Source organism: Lithobates pipiens, unplaced genomic scaffold (assembly GCF_037356315.1).
Source record: "Lithobates pipiens isolate NorthernLeopardFrog02 unplaced genomic scaffold, aLitPip1_a1.2 Scaffold_23, whole genome shotgun sequence".
In the NCBI taxonomy this organism is placed as follows: Eukaryota; Metazoa; Chordata; class Amphibia; order Anura; family Ranidae; genus Lithobates; species Lithobates pipiens.
Genome location: NW_027507785.1, coordinates 194,244,855 through 194,261,971, shown reverse-complemented (window position 1 = coordinate 194,261,971; position 17,117 = coordinate 194,244,855). Strand labels below are relative to the sequence as shown.

General features: G+C 45.9%; 1 protein-coding gene across 1 annotated transcript in view; it reads left to right on the top strand.

Annotated features, from left to right (window-relative positions):
- WDR47 (WD repeat domain 47) overlaps window positions 1-17,117 on the top strand; it is a 165,234-nt gene that overhangs the window by 131,319 nt on the left and 16,798 nt on the right. The window contains exons 10-12 of the mRNA XM_077452721.1: window positions 6,146-6,309; window positions 6,431-6,600; window positions 7,287-7,457. Coding sequence (XP_077308847.1) covers window positions 6,146-6,309; window positions 6,431-6,600; window positions 7,287-7,457 — 505 coding nt within the window. The remainder of the gene's footprint in view (window positions 1-6,145; window positions 6,310-6,430; window positions 6,601-7,286; window positions 7,458-17,117) is intronic.

Below are 17,117 nucleotides of genomic sequence, written 5' to 3'. Positions count from 1 at the left end.
TGATTGGCTGGTGACAGGTACTCTGATTGGCTGGTGACAGGTACTCTGATTGGCTGGTGACAGGTACTCTGATTGGCTGGTGACCGGTACTCTGCTGGGTTGGTGACGGGTAATCTGGTACTCTGATGGGCTGGTGATGGGTAATGGGGTACTCTGCTGGGCTGGTGACGGGTAATATGGTACTCTGCTGGGCTGGTGACGGGTATTCTGGTACTCTGATGGGCTGGGGATGGGTACTCTGATGGGCTGCTCATGGGAAATTGGGTACTCTGATGGGCTGGTGATGGGTATTCTGATAGGCTGGTGACAGGTACTCGTTCATAAAAAAAAAAAAATCCAACTACACACAGTTAAGCTGCCAACATCCCTGATACAGTTAAATTGAAAGGCGGTAACTCCCAAATAAATGGGACTTTAACGGCAACAGAGTAAAAATAAAATTTATTCAAAAATATATACACATTTATAAATGATAGATTCTCAAACCAATAAAAACAATGATGATGATGGTGATGAATTCCCATATGAAGTCCAGATGTCCCGACGCGTTTCAGGGCAGCATATGTCCCTTCGTCAGGCATTTGTCAGGAAGGGATCACACTATACAATAAAAGTCAGACTCGTTTATGAGTAACAGTATAAACAGTCATTATAATTATTTGCTTAAAATACAGGACATACAGCATAGTAGTTGCATAACAAAGAGCATACCCCAAACGATCATCATGAAAATTTGCTGCTAGACCAGTGGCGGCACTTGCGTTACGAAGACACAACCTATGTCCAAAGGACAGTTGTACCAGGTGGGTCCCCACTCATCCACAGAAGTCCAACACAGTGGCACTGACTGCGCACACATGAATATCGCCCCTCCGTGTTCCCAGAGTAACTCATTAGTGTTCGATCTATTATAGAAATAGGGGAGACATTTATTTCTAAAATTATTACTAGACCACTCCATGTCTGAAGGATTCCTCCTTTTAACAGACATGGGTCATATAAGAGAAAAAGAGCAGAGTTCCATGGATATCCATGCAAACACATCTTACCTCTATAATGACAGGTACTCGGGTACTCTGATGGGTTGGTGACAGGTACTCTTTCATACTGGGGGCAATCTGTGTGATTCGGTGTACACTGTGATTGGTAACTAGCTGTTACCACAATCTCCTCACACTTGATCGGTGTGTGAAGAGGAGAACCCGGTAACAGCTAGGTACCACGGTTTGTTTACATTCTGTGTTGGACACAGCCGGCCACTTGGCAAAGAGCCAACTTCATTGGCTCTTTACCCCAATGGGAACGGGCTGTGTCAGAGTGATGCGCCTTGTCCCCAATCGCCGCTCTTCTTGCCTACAGCGTAACAAATATATGCAAGAGCAGGAAAGGTGGGCTTTAATTTGTGTCCATGGCAGCCTGAGGGTGTGTGTACTCAATGCACACTCCTAGCACACTGACCGAACCATCACCAACCGTTTTTGGTCGCAACTTCTGATTTTTTTGATTTTTTTTGTTTTTTGAGCCAGCGCAACGGGCTCCTGGGCATGGAGTTGCTACAAGAACCAATTACAGCTATCACATGATAGGGAAGCTGCACTACCTTCTAGCAATAAAGCCCACTTAAAGGGCCTGCTGGGAGGGCACTGTGAGGGGTTAATGAAAATGTGGATATTGTATTGTTTTTGAGTTTACTTTTTAGTGAATATAAAGATTTCTATAATAGCGATGCAAATATTGTGCACCATAAAAATCAAAACAAAGACCTTTTTTTATAGGTCCTTTTTGCTTTCAGAAAATATATTTTTAAAATATGTTTTCAAGCTAATAATGTGCGTTTTTATCTTGTCTTTTGAAAAATAGAAAAAAAATGGCCTTGCAGGAACAGGGATAAGGAATTGCAAAATTCGTTTTTCTTTAAGTTTGGTGACTGCTTCACAAGCAAGATTTTTACTGTTGTGCTATGGTAACTCTTTCCAGCACATGTTGCATGCATTGTGATGCCATTCATTTTGAATGTCACTCCAGTGCATTGAGACAGTGGGCACGCATAAGTGTGCCGCAGTGCACCAAAGCACATTGTAGAATAGTTTTGTAGATGTCTGCTTTTCAGGATATTTTTTGTGCATTGGCAGCCCATTGCATTCAATTGGCTACTTTATTGCAATGCCTATTAATGCAAGATATAACACATGTTTAACACATTGCAAAATTGTAAATGAGTCCTAGATTAGAGTGTATGTAAATCCTAACAATTAACTTTTCTTTTCTTACATCAGGGTACACAGAGCCATAGTAATAACTATGTGGGTTATATCGGCGTACAAGGTTTTGCTTGCAAATGCTTTTAAAGCTGGGCCCTGGGATCCAGTACTTTCTTGGTAGTAAGGCCAATAAAAGTTTACTGGCAGGGTCTTCTCGCAAGTCCAGGATTGTGGGATTACCTGAGTATACCCCTGTTCCTGAAGGTTTCCTTTCAAGATCTCTGAGCCTACTGTGAAGGGTGAAGATTGTTTGTTTTTTTTTGTTTTTTTTTTTTGTTTTTTTATCCCTGACAAACCCTGCTGCAAAGAAAGGTAGGGCAGATAATCTCTCCTTCCATGTATTGTGTTATGTCATGTCTGTGTGTCACCACTGGAGGCTGTATTGAGCACTCACCATTCTGACGCTGGAAACAGCAGAAGCTCCACTCTTTGTTTAAGCCAGCTCAGACCCTGAGGTGTGAAGGGGGGTCTGATCACTTCCTGGGCCCCAGATTGGCGATTTTGATCTATTTGAATGCCAGCCAGCTGCCTCTTTTTCTTTTAAAGAAAAACATTTTTTTTTTGGGCAAATCGCAGCTGCGGAGGATTTACCCCAACCGCCCCCCCTCCCCGCCACCTCTCACCATGCCGGTGCTCACGCAGGAGATTTGCTTCCCTGTTTGAAACTGGAAGGGGGTGTGGCTAAGGCTAAACAGCGTCAGATGCCAGCCACACACATGTAGGAAGTAGTTAGAGCTCTGCAAGAGAAGCTGCTGCCTGGCAGTGGAGGGACAGAGCAGAGTGGTTGCTGGTCAGGTTTGGTGACACAGGCATTTTCCTTTTGACAACATTGTACTGTATAGCTAGGATTAATAGCAGTTATTGTACTGTACTATAGCCTAGCAAGTAAAACATTCTTTTGCTGGTACTGCCTCTGCTTTGTACTGTAAGCTATGAGTGACAAAAAGGGATCAGGAACCCCTCTAAGGGTTCTAAGCAGTTAATGGTATACAACAAACTAAAAATCCTTCCAAAAGAATGTCTTCCTCCCCGAGAGGTAAAAAGAAAAATACGGCCAGTCAGATGAGCCGTCACAGGTAGAACACTTCTGTTCAGGTAGAACACTTCTGTTCCTGTGTATTTCATACAAACAGGTTTTTCTTCTACCATTTAAAAGATTATTGCTATGATGTCTCTCCATAGTAGGACTAAACATAGCAGATTCCCATCTAATCCTCTGGGCCCTTTTGTTGAGGTGAACGAGGCTTGGGGATCAGGTAGATCTTCCCAAATATTGGAAGATACTTTTTTTTCCTCTTCGGAGGATCCTAACAGGGAGGGAGTAGCCACACAAGTCAGGTGTTTGTCTACTCCCTTACTTAACCCTTTTGTTGCCTGCCACAGGCTCTTGAGGTATCTACTTTTAATAGGGTTCATTTGAACCTCCCCCACCTGGGGATGTTTTTTCCTATTCATGCATAGCTTATGTATTCTAAATGGGAACATTTCTATGAAAGGAATGGGGGGGGGGGGGGGTTCCAGCTATTAATGCTGCATTCACCTCAATGAGCAGAGTCTCACATGTCCAGTGGATAATGCACTGATGTTAAAGGATCCAGCAAGTTAAGGTTGGATTTTCCTTTTAAAGCAAAGATGTCTTTTGCCGTTCTGGCTGCAATTGGAATAGCTCAGTCCATTAACCCTTTAATGTTTGCTCCACTATTTTGGTGGAACACATTTTGAGTCATGCCAATGCATTGGAATGTGGACTTCAAGTGGCTAAGGAACAGGTGTGAGATACCTGAAAGTTCTGCCTGATCAGCAGGCCCGGCAAGGGGCTGGTGTATTTGACACACTGTGTCTCACTGATGCTATGAAGGACTCGATCGTTTAAGCTCTATGGCTTATACTTGGACTAGTGCATTTTTTCAGAGGTCCATGGCTGAGATATTGATCAGCCAAAGCACCAGGTGAAAACACTTAGCCAGTCTGTGTCCTTTCCTGGGGTACGACTATTTAGAGGGGATAAGTACATCCAAAAGGGGTAAAGCTCTCTTTACCAATAAAGGAGGTTCAAACAGTTCTCCTTTTAATCATGCAGCCTCTCCTATGCCTCTCCTATCTACCTTTAGGCAGTCTTGACAGGGGCAGCACCAGGATCTTGGGGCAAAAAGCCCATGAAGCAGAATGCTAAGGCCTTCTCATGAAGGAGTATCCCCACTCGTTTGAGTGAGGGGAAAAGTCCTGCGATTCTCAGTCTGGTAGGAACAATGCAAAGTGATTTCTGCAATTTTTTTTTTTTTCTCTAGTTTACATCTAGAGTTTCAAGAGCCCGGATGGCCCAGTCAGCTTTCGATCTGAGGGTCCGGGGTTTGGGTCTTGTTTGGGTGTTGCCTGTGGGGTCCTTGGGGCTGCTGATGCGGCAGAATCTATTCAAGGGCGACCGCTCAGGTTCGCAAACACAGGTTTTGTTTGTACTGCCAGAGGGTCCAAGATATGGACAGGCAGCGTCAAGATCCGCTATTTTCCAAATGGATTTGTCAAGTGATTGATCAAGCTTCAACTTAAAGAAGAAAATTCTTCCTTCTCGTATTAAGAGCACATTCATCCAGGGCGATTAGTGCCTCTTGGGTGATGCATCATCAGGCCTCTATGGCTCAGATCTGTAAGACCGCAACATTGGTCTTTGGTTCAGACGTTTATCCGATTTTTTTTTTTTTTTTTCTTTTCAAATCGAGATTCAAGGTCATGAGGATATTGCCTTTGGGCACAGCATACACTGCAGGCTGCAGTATGCGTCCTCTGGCCTCCTGTTTCTTTGATTCTGTCTCCCCCCCCCCCCCCCTCAGTTGCCATTCCTATGGGACATCCCACAATCCTGGACCTGTGAGAAGACCCTGCCAGTAAACTTTTATTGGCCTTACTACCAAAAAAGTACTGGATCCCAGGGCCCAGCTTTAAAAGCATTTGCAAGCAAAACCTTGTACGCCGATATAACCCACATAGTTATTACTATGGCTCTGTGTCCCCTGATGTAAGAAAAGAAAACAGGATTTTTAAAACGGCTTACCTGTAAAATCCTTTTTGTGATGTACATCAGGGGACACAGAGGTCCCTCCCTTCTTCGTCTTATACACTTTGATTGCTTGGCTACAAAACTGAGGACTCCTAGTAATGGGAGGGGTTATATGGGGGAAGTTCATGCCTTAAGGGGCGTGCCAGTGTCCAGCACCTGATATGCCAATATAACCCACATAGTTATTACTATGGCTCTGTGTCCCCTGATGTACATCAAAGATAAGGATTTTGCAGGTAAGCTGTTTTAAAAATCCTATTATTTTCTCCCTTTTGTTCTTTTAAACATTTCATTGGATGAGTTTTGTTAAATATGTAGATCTGTTAGCATAGAAAGCTAACCACTTACAAGAATTCTATCTGCCTGTGCTGTCATTTTATCAGTTACATTGTTCCCAGCTATTTCTGATGACTACACTGTGTTGTAGAGAAGAGGAGAGGGCACATGTTTTCTAGTCCTAGGATGACAACAGATACAGTACTGTAAGGGAGCACTGTTACCCAAGCACAGAAAGTGTATTACTGGTATGATCATTAGGTGAAAAAGGAGCAAAAAGCCTAAGAAAAAAATAAATGCAGCTATTGCTGATGTGTTGTTTAGTTTTCATAGTCTCATAACTTTGTATGTAGTATGCTTATTTAATAAGGCAAAATGTGCAATAATTCATAACAACCAGAAATCTTTTTTTTTTTTTTTTTTTTTCTGGCAGATAGAAAGTGAGATCTGTTTGCTTGCTACGAGTAGTGTGCTGCTGTTTTTAAAGTGCCATTGTATCCTAAAATTAAATATTACCATAACCTAACTTCAGATTTCTATGTTCATTTTATAGCCAGATGGCAAACAAAAACAGCAGTTTGTCTGTCTTAACACTTTGGAGGATACACAGGCAATTCGCGCAGTAGCTTTCCACCCTAGTGGGTCACTGTATGCTGTTGGATCTAATGCCAAAACACTAAGAGTCTGTGCATATCCTGATGTCATTGATGCCAGCAGGTAAGAATGTGATGCATTAAGATGCAGTGCACAGTACTGGTTACAGGAACTGTTCTTTTACTAAATTTGGTGCTTCTCAGAAATTAGTCCTTTTTTTTTTTTCTTTTTTTCTCCTTTAAAGTCCTCCAAATGGCCCTGGCCAACCAGCCGTACGATTCAAGAGAAACAAGCATCATAAAGGATCAATCTATTGTGTTGCATGGAGCCCCTGTGGGCAGCTGCTTGCTACAGGTTCTAATGACAAATATGTTAAAGTACTTCCATTTAATGCAGAGACCTGCAATGCAACTGGTAAGATCATTTAAATTTTAGTAGTTATGCCTCAAAAAAATTTACTTGTTCAATAAATTATTGTTAATCTGAAGTGCAGTAACCCATAGCAAGCATATTTCTATTTACTACATCAGTTAACTGAAGGATGAATTCTGATTACTTGTGGGTTGCTGGTTTTTCCCTATTAAAAAAAAGCTGTTATGAAAAAAATTGAAGCTACTACTGATGAGCTTTCCTATTGAAAATATAGTTTCCTAGCTGTCATGCTAACGCTCTGGTTTCAGTCCTTTTGGATTACTAATCTGGAACATGTGTGCAGCTAGAGACTGCTTACTTTCTCCATACCTTTTGGATTGGTATACCCATTTTTGGTTAATGGTTCCAAGTATTGAAACCAGAGAGTCCCCATGATAGCCAATCAATTGACATCTTTGAAAGGTATTCATCAGTTAGCCACTGTATTTTACCTCATTAAAGCTTTGCCTTATTCAAACCTGTTACCATTGTGCAAGCTGATGCCTTCCCAATTTATGCTATAATGTAGAACTAATAATGTATTATATATTAATGTATAACTAACTATATTGTGTGATATTCACAAAATACCAATCTGTTACCTCCTGGTCCAAAGTGTACTGTATCTTTCTATGTAATTGTTGGCTCTTTGCTGTTTCCATAACTTTTCTGCTGGTTTGCTTCCTCAGGTCCAGACCTGGAATTTAGCATGCACGATGGTACAATCCGAGACTTGGCATTCATGGAAGGTCCAGAGAGTGGAGGTGCCATTCTGATCAGTGCAGGAGCTGGAGACTGTAATATCTACACCACAGACTGCCAGCGGGGACAGGGACTGCATGCATTAAGTGGACATACAGGTATACATGAGACAAAGGACATTATTTTTAATTGAGAGCCCAAACCAAAAGAGAATTTGTACGTTTTTCTGCAGTCAAAGATTTGTTTGGAAATTATTCACTGATAAGCAGGGGACATGATTGTGTGATCTTTTTGCCCTAACATGCAAAAACTTGTTACAGTAAGGCCCCTTTTTCACACTTGTGTGACTTTTCCTGCGACTTTGGGCATGAGTCACATGACAAGTCGTACCCCATGAATTCCCAGTGATAACCATTCATATCTGTGCGATTTCAGAGTAGTCCCTGTACTACTTTGTTCTGATTTTAATGCGAGTTGGGGTCCATAAACCTAAAGTTTACACAGGCATTCCCTGAAATCATGGCGAAATTGCTGTAAAATCACATGACTTTCAAGTCGCACCAGTGTAAAAGGGGCCTAACATAGTTCTCATTTTATTCCTTAGTTTGCTGTCAAATACCTGGTGATTCTGCCAATCCCCCATCCCTCTTTTTGCCATCTGACCAGGCCAAGGACAGAAGCAGATTACACAGCTATCATTTCCAGCTCAATCAATGCAGCATATGCTTGCTGGCATATTTTTTTTCCCCACAGAAATTATTTACTGTACAATTGCACAGGGATTTTCAAACCTGTTTAAATTTCAGCGTTCACGGTATTAATGGTCACTACAGAAAACCTGCTTTGGCCTGCTCCTTACATGATTTTTTCAGGTGGAACTTGAACTGGGCTGAGCTAGGTGAAACGCATCAGGGGACGTGGCTTGGGATAAGACCAGCTGAAGTCATTTTTCCACACTTGGTAATTGGGCTGGCAACTGGTGTGCAGCTCCCTGTTCTTTCTTTGATACTCTTTTCTCTTATATTCACCGACCGACACAGCTCCTCTCTGTAACTAAATGGGATGTCCCCAGGCAGTGCCAAACGATGGGTGGGAAAACAGCATTAAAACTTCATCCACCATGGCAAGTGGAAACTAGTGAAGCTAAACCCACAAAAAACAGCAGTGTACGGAAAAACACATCGCAGTATAACCGGGTATTCTCAACAGGAGAGATCCCCCAACCCCGCAAACTTTATGCGGTTTGTTAGCCTGCCATTAGGAGAACTAGGCAAAATTGTAACACAATACACAGAACTTTCATTCCTGCCCCGGGGGGGGGGGGGGGGTGGACCCTGTGCTAACAACCCTCCCTGCTGCCCCAGCAGACTCCGTTTTATTTTGCCTAGTGAAGGAGAATGACCTAGGAACCCTGCAGGCCCTTTGGTCCATTTTTTTTGATGCTTTTGCGCAAGATGAAAGATCCTGGGATCTTCTATCAACTGCCGGCTGGGTGACAGGCTGGTTGAGTTATCCTTGTAGTCCCCCCAGTTCGGCCATAGAGCGTGTGCAGATCGCAGCTAAGGCTCGGCAGGCCATGACATACCTCAGCTCCAGAGGTGGTCGGTGAGCTTCAATGCTCCAGGGTATATATATGACCGGGCTACTGATGTCTGGATCACAGTATACCAGGCCAGCAGCCACCCTGTAACTACGCAGGAGTGAGTCTGTGATGGAATGTCTCCCAACTCTTCAGGACTGGTAAGTACGGCGCTCCGTCCTCGGGGGGTTGAGCAGCTGGGTATTCCCTGGGAGGTCGATTCGGGGGCCACCTCACCTCCTTCTCTTCTCTCCCACGTCCCTATCTTCCATCCTCCCCCCCCCCCCCGGGGGGGGCGGCTGCATGTGCTGCGGGCAGTGTGTGTATGGGGATAGCTGGGTCTCTCACCTGTGGGGGGTCTGTGCGGCTAGCGATGGTCCTGGTCCCTGTGTGGGGGGGGGTTTCCCAAAAGGTGTCTGTGGGGGTATTCTTGCTGGTTTAAGGCAGCGCTGTCTGATGATTTTTCCTGTCACAGCATGGCGCTGTCCGGCGGCCATTTTGACTGTGGGCAAAGCAGGTTCCCCTTGTGAGCCTTGGTGGCTATTTTCTAGGAGATTTTCCTATTGGTTGCATTGGCGCCCATTTTTTTTGAAGCCCGAGCGCAATTTTCACCGCAGTTCTCTTGTGACAGCATTAGATTTGCTCTCACATGCTTTTTCCTGTGTCCACTGTGTATACAGGATGCTGAATGGCCATTTCCTGAACACTGGTGCAAGCTCTGCAGATCGTTTCGCCACTATTTTCTACAGCTGCTGGCACAGTTTTCTCATTCTGCACTTGGGTAACCTCCTTGGGACTACAGGCACGGCTAGTAACCATCACAGAACACCCCAGGGTGACTAGTCTGGCGCTAGGAACCCCCCTCCCCCCCCCCCCCCAGGCGGCGGCAGCAGGAGGGTGGGACCTTCACTTTCCTAAGTCCCCTTGCAGGTGGCAGACAGGATAGGGTCAGCATGGCTTCATAAACTGGTGTTTCTTCCCCCAAAATCCAGGCTATTGCAACCGGGTCACCTGCAGATAGGGCTGTGCCCATGGACACCCTGACGGCAGTCCCACAGGCCAGGAAGGCTAAGGAGCCACGCCGCAGGCAAGGGCCCTCTTTTTCCGCTCACAAGAGGCTGCTTCAACAAAACGTTCCCAGCCCGACAAGACGTCCACAGACGGTCAAAAGCGTCCCTGGAACCGCAAGCCTGCGAACAAAAGTGCTACCGCATGAAAGTTGCCCCCACCCACATACCGGGTGGGGGGTCGCCTTCGGGAGTTTGCAGCCCGGTGGACCTCTCGGTTATCCGACCAATGGGTCTGCGACCTGATTTCCACAGGCTACAAGATAGAATTTCTCTCTTGGCCGCTGAACAGATTCTTCCCCTCCAGCATACCTGTGTCCCCGGTTCGCCGGGAGGCCCTGTTAGGGGTGGTGAGGGACTTGCTGAATCATGGGGTGATTGTACCAGTTCCGGATTGGGAACGCTTCCAGGGGTTCTACTCAAATCTATTTGTGGTTCCCAGGAAGGAAGGGGTACGTCCAATCTTGGACTTAAAAGCCCTCAATCACTTTGTAAAAGTGCAGAGGTTCAGAATGGAATCAGTTCGCTCAGTAGTCGCTGCACTCCATCAAGGGGACTCCCTGACATCCTTGGACATTGAGGATGCGTACCTGCACATACCCATATGCCCCCGGCATCAAAAATTTCTGCGTTTGGCAGTCAGGGAAGCCCACTACCAATTTGTGGCTCTTCCCTTTGGCCTGGCATCAGCCCCCCGAGTCTTTACCAAAGTACTGGCTCCAGTATTGGCATTGCTGTGACAACACGGGATCGCGATCATGGGTTACCTAGACGATCTCCTCCTGAGAGCATCTTCCGCCTCAGAATTAGAGGAGGATGTGGCGATCACCATGCAGACTCTGCCAGAATTTGGGTGGCTGTTGAACCTAAAGAAGTCGGTGGTTGTTCCGACCCAGCATCTGGAGTACCTGGGTTTACTGTTGGACTCCAGGGAAGCGAGGGTCTTTCTCCCCTCAGACAACTTGCAGACTCTCAGATCTGCGGTCAAACTACTGATGAACCGCAAGTGGTTGTCGCTCTGCTTTTGCATGCGAGTGCTGGGGGTCATGGTAGCCTCCTTCGAGGCAGTACCTTCTGCCCAGTTGCACACCAGAGTCCTGCAGAAGGAGATTTTGACAAAATGGGACAAATCTCGACAGATCCAGGTGAGCCAGCCAGTCAGGGACTCTCTGATCTGGTGGTTGAAGTCCCCGGTGATTCAGTCCGGAAAATCCTTCCTTCCTCTGAAATGGACGGTGATCACTACGGACACCAGTCTATCAGGCTGGCGTGGAGTGATGGGGATTTAGTCGGCTCAGGGCCTCTGGTTGACGGACGAATCCAAGTTGCCAATCAATCTGTTCGAATTGAGAGCGATTAGGCTGTGCCTCCACACATGGTCGACGTGTCTTCAAGGCCGTCCGACCAGGATACAGTCAGACAACGCCACGGCTGTGGTGTACATAAATCACCAAAGGGGAACAAGAAGCTCAGCCGCTGCTCGGGAGGTCGCTCACATACTTCGGTGGGCAGAGCGACACGTTCCGGCCCTGTCAGCCATTTACATCCCGGGGTGGAAAATTGGCAGGCGGACTATCTGAGTCGACAGATGCTGGACCCAGGAGAATGGGCATTGAATCCGGAGATATTCAGGCGGTTGTGCCTGAAATGGGGCACACCAGATGTGGATCTATTGGCCTCCTGCCTCAACCGGAAGGTGCCGAGATTCATGCCCAGGACAAGAGATCCGTGGGCAGACGCGTCATACGCGCTGGTGGCTCCATGGGACCAGTACCAGCTGATCTATGCCTTTCCTCCGCTAAAACTGTTGCCACGCCTGCTGCGCAGAGTGGAGGCCAAGGGAATCCCGGTAATCTTGGTGGCCCCAGATTGGCCTCAGTGGCCCTGGTACGCAGACCTGGTGCGTCTGGTGGCAGACGCTCCCTGGCAGCTGCCACTGCGAGAGGCCCTCCTATCTCAAGGTCCAATCTTTCACCCTGCTTTACCGTCGCTGGCATTAACGGCATGGCTGTTGGGAGCCAGGTGCTGAGGAACCGGGGTCTGTCAGACTCGTTGATTCCAACTATGTTGAGGGCGCGGAAAACTTCTTCAAGGAAGATATAACTTTGTATCTGGAAGGCCTACATCTCTGTGTGAGGAGGGTGGCATCTTCGCTCCTTTTCTATATCCAGGATCCTGCTGTTTGTTCAGCAAGGTGTGGACCAGAAGTTGACGTTGAGCACCATTAAGGGGCAAATTTCAGCTCTGGCTGTCTTTTTCCAGCGACCCCTGGTGTCTCATTCATTAGTGAGTACCTTTGTTCAGGGGGTACGACAAGTAGTCCCTCCGGTGCGTACACCGTTACCCCCGTGGGATTTGAACCTGGTGGTGTCTGCGCTTCAAAAGCCACCGTTTGAGAATATCAGGGAGATTCCCCTGTTGACCCTTTCACAGAAAGTGGTCTTTCTAGTGGCCATCACATTGTGCGGCACAGTGGTGTAGTGGTTAGCACTCTCACCTAGCAGTAAGAAGGTTGCTGGTTCAAATCCCAACCATGATGCTACCTGCCTGGAGTTTGTATGTTCTCCCTGTGCCTGCGTGGGTTTCCTCCGGGTACTCCGGTTTCCTCCCACAATCCAAAGACATGCAGGTAGGTTAATTGGCTTCTGTCCAAAATTGTCCCTAGAATATGAATGGGGACCTTGGATTGTGGGCTCCTTGAGGGTAGGGACCGATATGGGTGTAGCAATGTACAGGGAAAGGGACAATTGTAGACACTTACTCAGGTTGAACTGGATGGACTGGTGTCTTTATTCAACCTAACTATGAAACTATGAAACATGGGCCAGGAGGGTTTCGGAATTGGCAGGCTTGTCCTGTAAGTCACCTTATCTGGTCATCCAAAGGGATAAGGTGGTGTTGCATCCTCAACCGAAGGTGGTCTCGGCTTTTCATATCAATAAGGACATGTATTACCATCATTGTGTCCTAAGCCAAAGCACCCCAAAGAGGTGGCCCTTCATGCTCTCAACGTGGTTAGGGCTCTAAAAGTGTATTTGTCTGCCACAGCTCCCTTTCGGAAGTCAGACTCGCTGTTTGTTTCGGTGGCTGGCCCAAAGAAGGGTATGGCGAGCTCGTCGGCCACCATTTCTAGGTGGATCAGACAGATTGTAGTACAAGCCTACGCCTTGAAGGGGCAGGTGCCCCCCTTTCCAGTCACGGCCCACTCTACAAGGGCAATCGGAATGTCTTGAGCCTTCCGACACCAAGCGTCTGTCGCTCAGGTGTGTAAGGCGGTGACCTGGTCATCTGTCCATACGTTTACCAAGTTCTACAAGGTAGACGTCAGTGCATCGGCTGATACCTGTTTTGGCCGCAAAGTTTTGCAGGTGGCCGTGTAGTTGCAATTGAGTTTTTTTTTCCTGTTTTTTCGAAAAAAAACGCAGTACCGTTTGTTAATGCACTGTTGCATTACTTCCGCATAAAGTTTGCGGGGTTGGGGATCTCTCCTGTTGAGAATACCCGGTTATATGGCGGTGTCTTTTTCCGCACACTGCTGTTTTTTGTGGGTTTAGTTTCACTAGTTCTCACTTGCCATGGTGGATGAAGTTTTAATGCTGTTTTCCCACCCCTCGTTTGGCACTGCTTGGGGACGTCCCATTTAGTTAGAGAGGAGCTGTGTCGGTCGGTGAATATAAGAGAAAATAAGATTTTTGTACTCACCGTAAAATCCTTTTCTCTGTAATTCACCGACCGACACAGTACCCACCCCTCCTTTTCTCTACGTTATACTGCTTGTTGATGTACTGAGTCTGCTGGGGCAGCAGGGAGGGTTGTTGGCACAGGGTCGGGGGCGGGACTGAAAGTTCTGTGTATTACAATTTTGCCTAGTTCTCTTAATGGCAGGCTAACAAACCCATTTAGTTACAGAGAGGAGCTGTGTCGGTCGGTGAATTACTGAGAAAAGGATTTTACGGTGAATACAAAAATCCTATTTTTCTGCAGGCTGGGTAAGCCCTGTTGGATGCTGGCACCCAGCAGCATTGAAACCACCGGACTATTGCATGTTTGTGCTTGGAGCGACGCTCTTCAATGTTTTAGGGTCACAGCCAAATTTGGTTGCTTCGTGTACAGAGTTGATTAAAAACTATTTTTTTATATTTTTTTAATAGCAAACATGTCATGCTTACCTGCTCTGTGTAGTGGTTTTTCACAGAGCAGCCCCGATGTTCCTTTTCTCAGGTCCCCTGCTGGCACTCTTGGCTGCTTGCTATTTGGGCATTTGTGCAGGCTCACTTCATTGACGCATGAAGTGCTGCCTGTTCCTAAACCCACTCCCTTCTCGCTGACTGTGATTGACATTGTCTATGAGCCTGAGTAGGGAGAGAGCCACTGCTTTTTGTGCGCAGCGCAGAATCGAGATCAGGCTAAAGGGGTTGTAAGGGTGTAATAGTTTTTTTTGTTAAATAACAAACATATATCTCCACTGTGCAGTTGGTTTGGCACCAAGTGGCCCTGATCCTCGTCTTCTGGGGTTCCTCTGCGGCTGTCTCGGCTCCAACCCGCAAGAGCTAACGCCCCTCTGGGAAGCGCTCTCCCAAGGGGTTTAGCTTGTGGCCACGCTCCCGTGTGATACAGTAGGTGGCCATAGAATGCATTAAGGTGTAAAAACACGAAGCTTTACAACTCCTTAAGGTAATTATAACCACTTCCCGCCCGTTCAATAGAATATTGATGTCCGGGAAGTGGTTGCGTTGCGATGCCGTCCAGCAGGATAACATGCCGGCGCACGCCTGCAGGGGCGTGGGGATCGGGGAAGGCGTGTGTCCCTTGGACACAGCGCTTCCCCGACCAGGGCAAACAGACAATTAAATTGGCTGTTTACCATGTGACCAGCTGTATCCAGTCACAGCCGGTCACAAATGTAAACACAGAAGCAGTTACTATCTGATCCCTGCTCTCTTCACGCACTGATCGCATGAGGAGAGAGCAGGGATCAGTAAGTGAGATCAGTGTCTTGTCTCTTACTGTTTTACTGTGCACAACACTGCCCACCCCCCAATAAAGAGCACCAGTCAATCAGCCCATCTGTCACAAGCTACCAGTACCGCTATCAGGCCCACCATCTATACTGCCACTCAGGCCGCTACCAGTATCGCCACTAGTGCCACTATCGGTACCACCACCACCCGTACCGCCACCACCACACTGGCCCGCCACTAATACCTCCATCTGTACCACTACCACCAGCAGTACCATTACACAGGCCCACCATTAAGCACTGCCATAATGTCCCAAACGGTTTATGCACATGAGGGGTGATATAAAACTCTTGCCATGTCGGGTGATGTGAGCAGTGGGGAGCTCCCATCATCAGATTCTGGTTCGGAATACGAGCCAGTGGAGGATAGTGGATCAGAGTCCGAGTCGGTGGAGGAAACCGTCCCTCCCAAAAGAATGAGATTGGGACCAAGATCAGGAGATCTGCCCACCAGGAGCAGCGCAAGACCCCAGGAAGAGGAGCCCAGTACAAGTACTGGAAATACACGCCCAACCCGAAGAAGCCAGCCCCAGTCCTACCTTCCCGATGCCCTGGCAAACCCCTTATGTTTGCCTGCCAACTCAGGATCCGCTATCATCCCCTCCTTTCAGCGCACAGCCAGGTGTGCAGCCCGAGACGACAAATTTTTCTCAATTCGATTATTTTTCTTTATTTTTCCCACAAGATTTTCTGCAGAATATAGTAGATCAAACTAATCTGTATGCATTCCAATTTATTGCTGCCAACCCCAATTCTTCCTACACCCGCATGTTCCAGTGGCGACGTGTCACACTGGATGAATTTTAATTGTTTTTGGGCCTTACTTCCAATATGGGGCTTACAAAAAAGAACAAAGTCCATGCATATTGGTCCACCAACCCATTAGGGTTTACTTCCTCTTTAAGTTTATTTAAAAATTATAAGCTAAAAACACAAAACTTTCCCATGAATGGGTAGTTCTTAAAAACAACTACAAACTATGGTTAAATACAGCATATAGAGGGGCCGGTTCGCAGTGTCAGTAGCAGAATGTATTTTGGGTTGTCATTTTTTGCCATGTACATGCTGTTAGAAATATCTTATAAATGGACAACTTTGTGTAAAGTAAAAAAAAAAATAGCATTTTCGTTTTTTTTCCCCCCACGTTTTCCAAACCTTGTGGGAAAAAAAATAACCGTTCAAAAGACTCATTATGTCTCATAGATTATACATTGGGTTGTATGCTTTCCAAAATGGGGTCATTTTGTGCATAATTCCATTGTCCTGGTGCTCCAGGGCCTTCAAAAGTGTAATAGGTGGTTGAGAGGATATGTGCAATTTATGCTTGTAGAACACCTGAAAGTGCTACTTCAATGTTGGGCCTTTGTATGTGGCCAGGCTGTGTAAAAGTCTCACACATGTATTATCGCCATACTCAGGAGGAATGTATTTTGGGGTGTAGTTTCAATTATGCATATGCTGTGTGAGAGAAATAACCTGTTAATATGACCAGTTTGTGTTTAAAAAAAAAAAATCTTAATTTTCCCAAGAATTGTGGGGAAAAAAAATTACAACTTCAAAAAAAAACTCACCATGCCTCTTAGTAAATACCTTGGACTGTCTACTTTCCAAAAATGGGTCATTTTTGGGGGTATTTGTACTTTCCTGGCTTGTTAGTGTCTCAAGAAATGAGATGGGCTTTCAGTACATCAGGTGTGATCAATTTTCAGTGATTGGCACCATAGTTTGTAGACTCTATAACTTTCACAAAGACCAAATAATATACACTAATCTGGGTTATTTTTACCAAAGATTTTGGCACAAATTTATGAAGAAAAATTACTTATTTGCAAAATTTTACAATAGAAACTAAAGTTTTTTTTTTTTTCAAAATTTCTGCTGTTTTTTCACTTATATTGCAAAAAATTAAAAACCCAGTGGTGATTAAATACCACCAAAAGAAAGCTCTATTTGTGAGAAGAAAATGATGAACATTTTGTTTGGCTACAGTGTAGCATTCCTGAGTAATTGTCATTCAACGTTTGAGAGCGCTGAAAGCTGAAAATTGGTCTGGGCGGGAAGGTGCATAAGTGCCTGGTATTGAAGTGGAAAAGGAGGGTGGGGGCTGGAGTAGGAGCTGTTTTTTTTTTTTTGTTTTTTTTTTTTTTGTTTT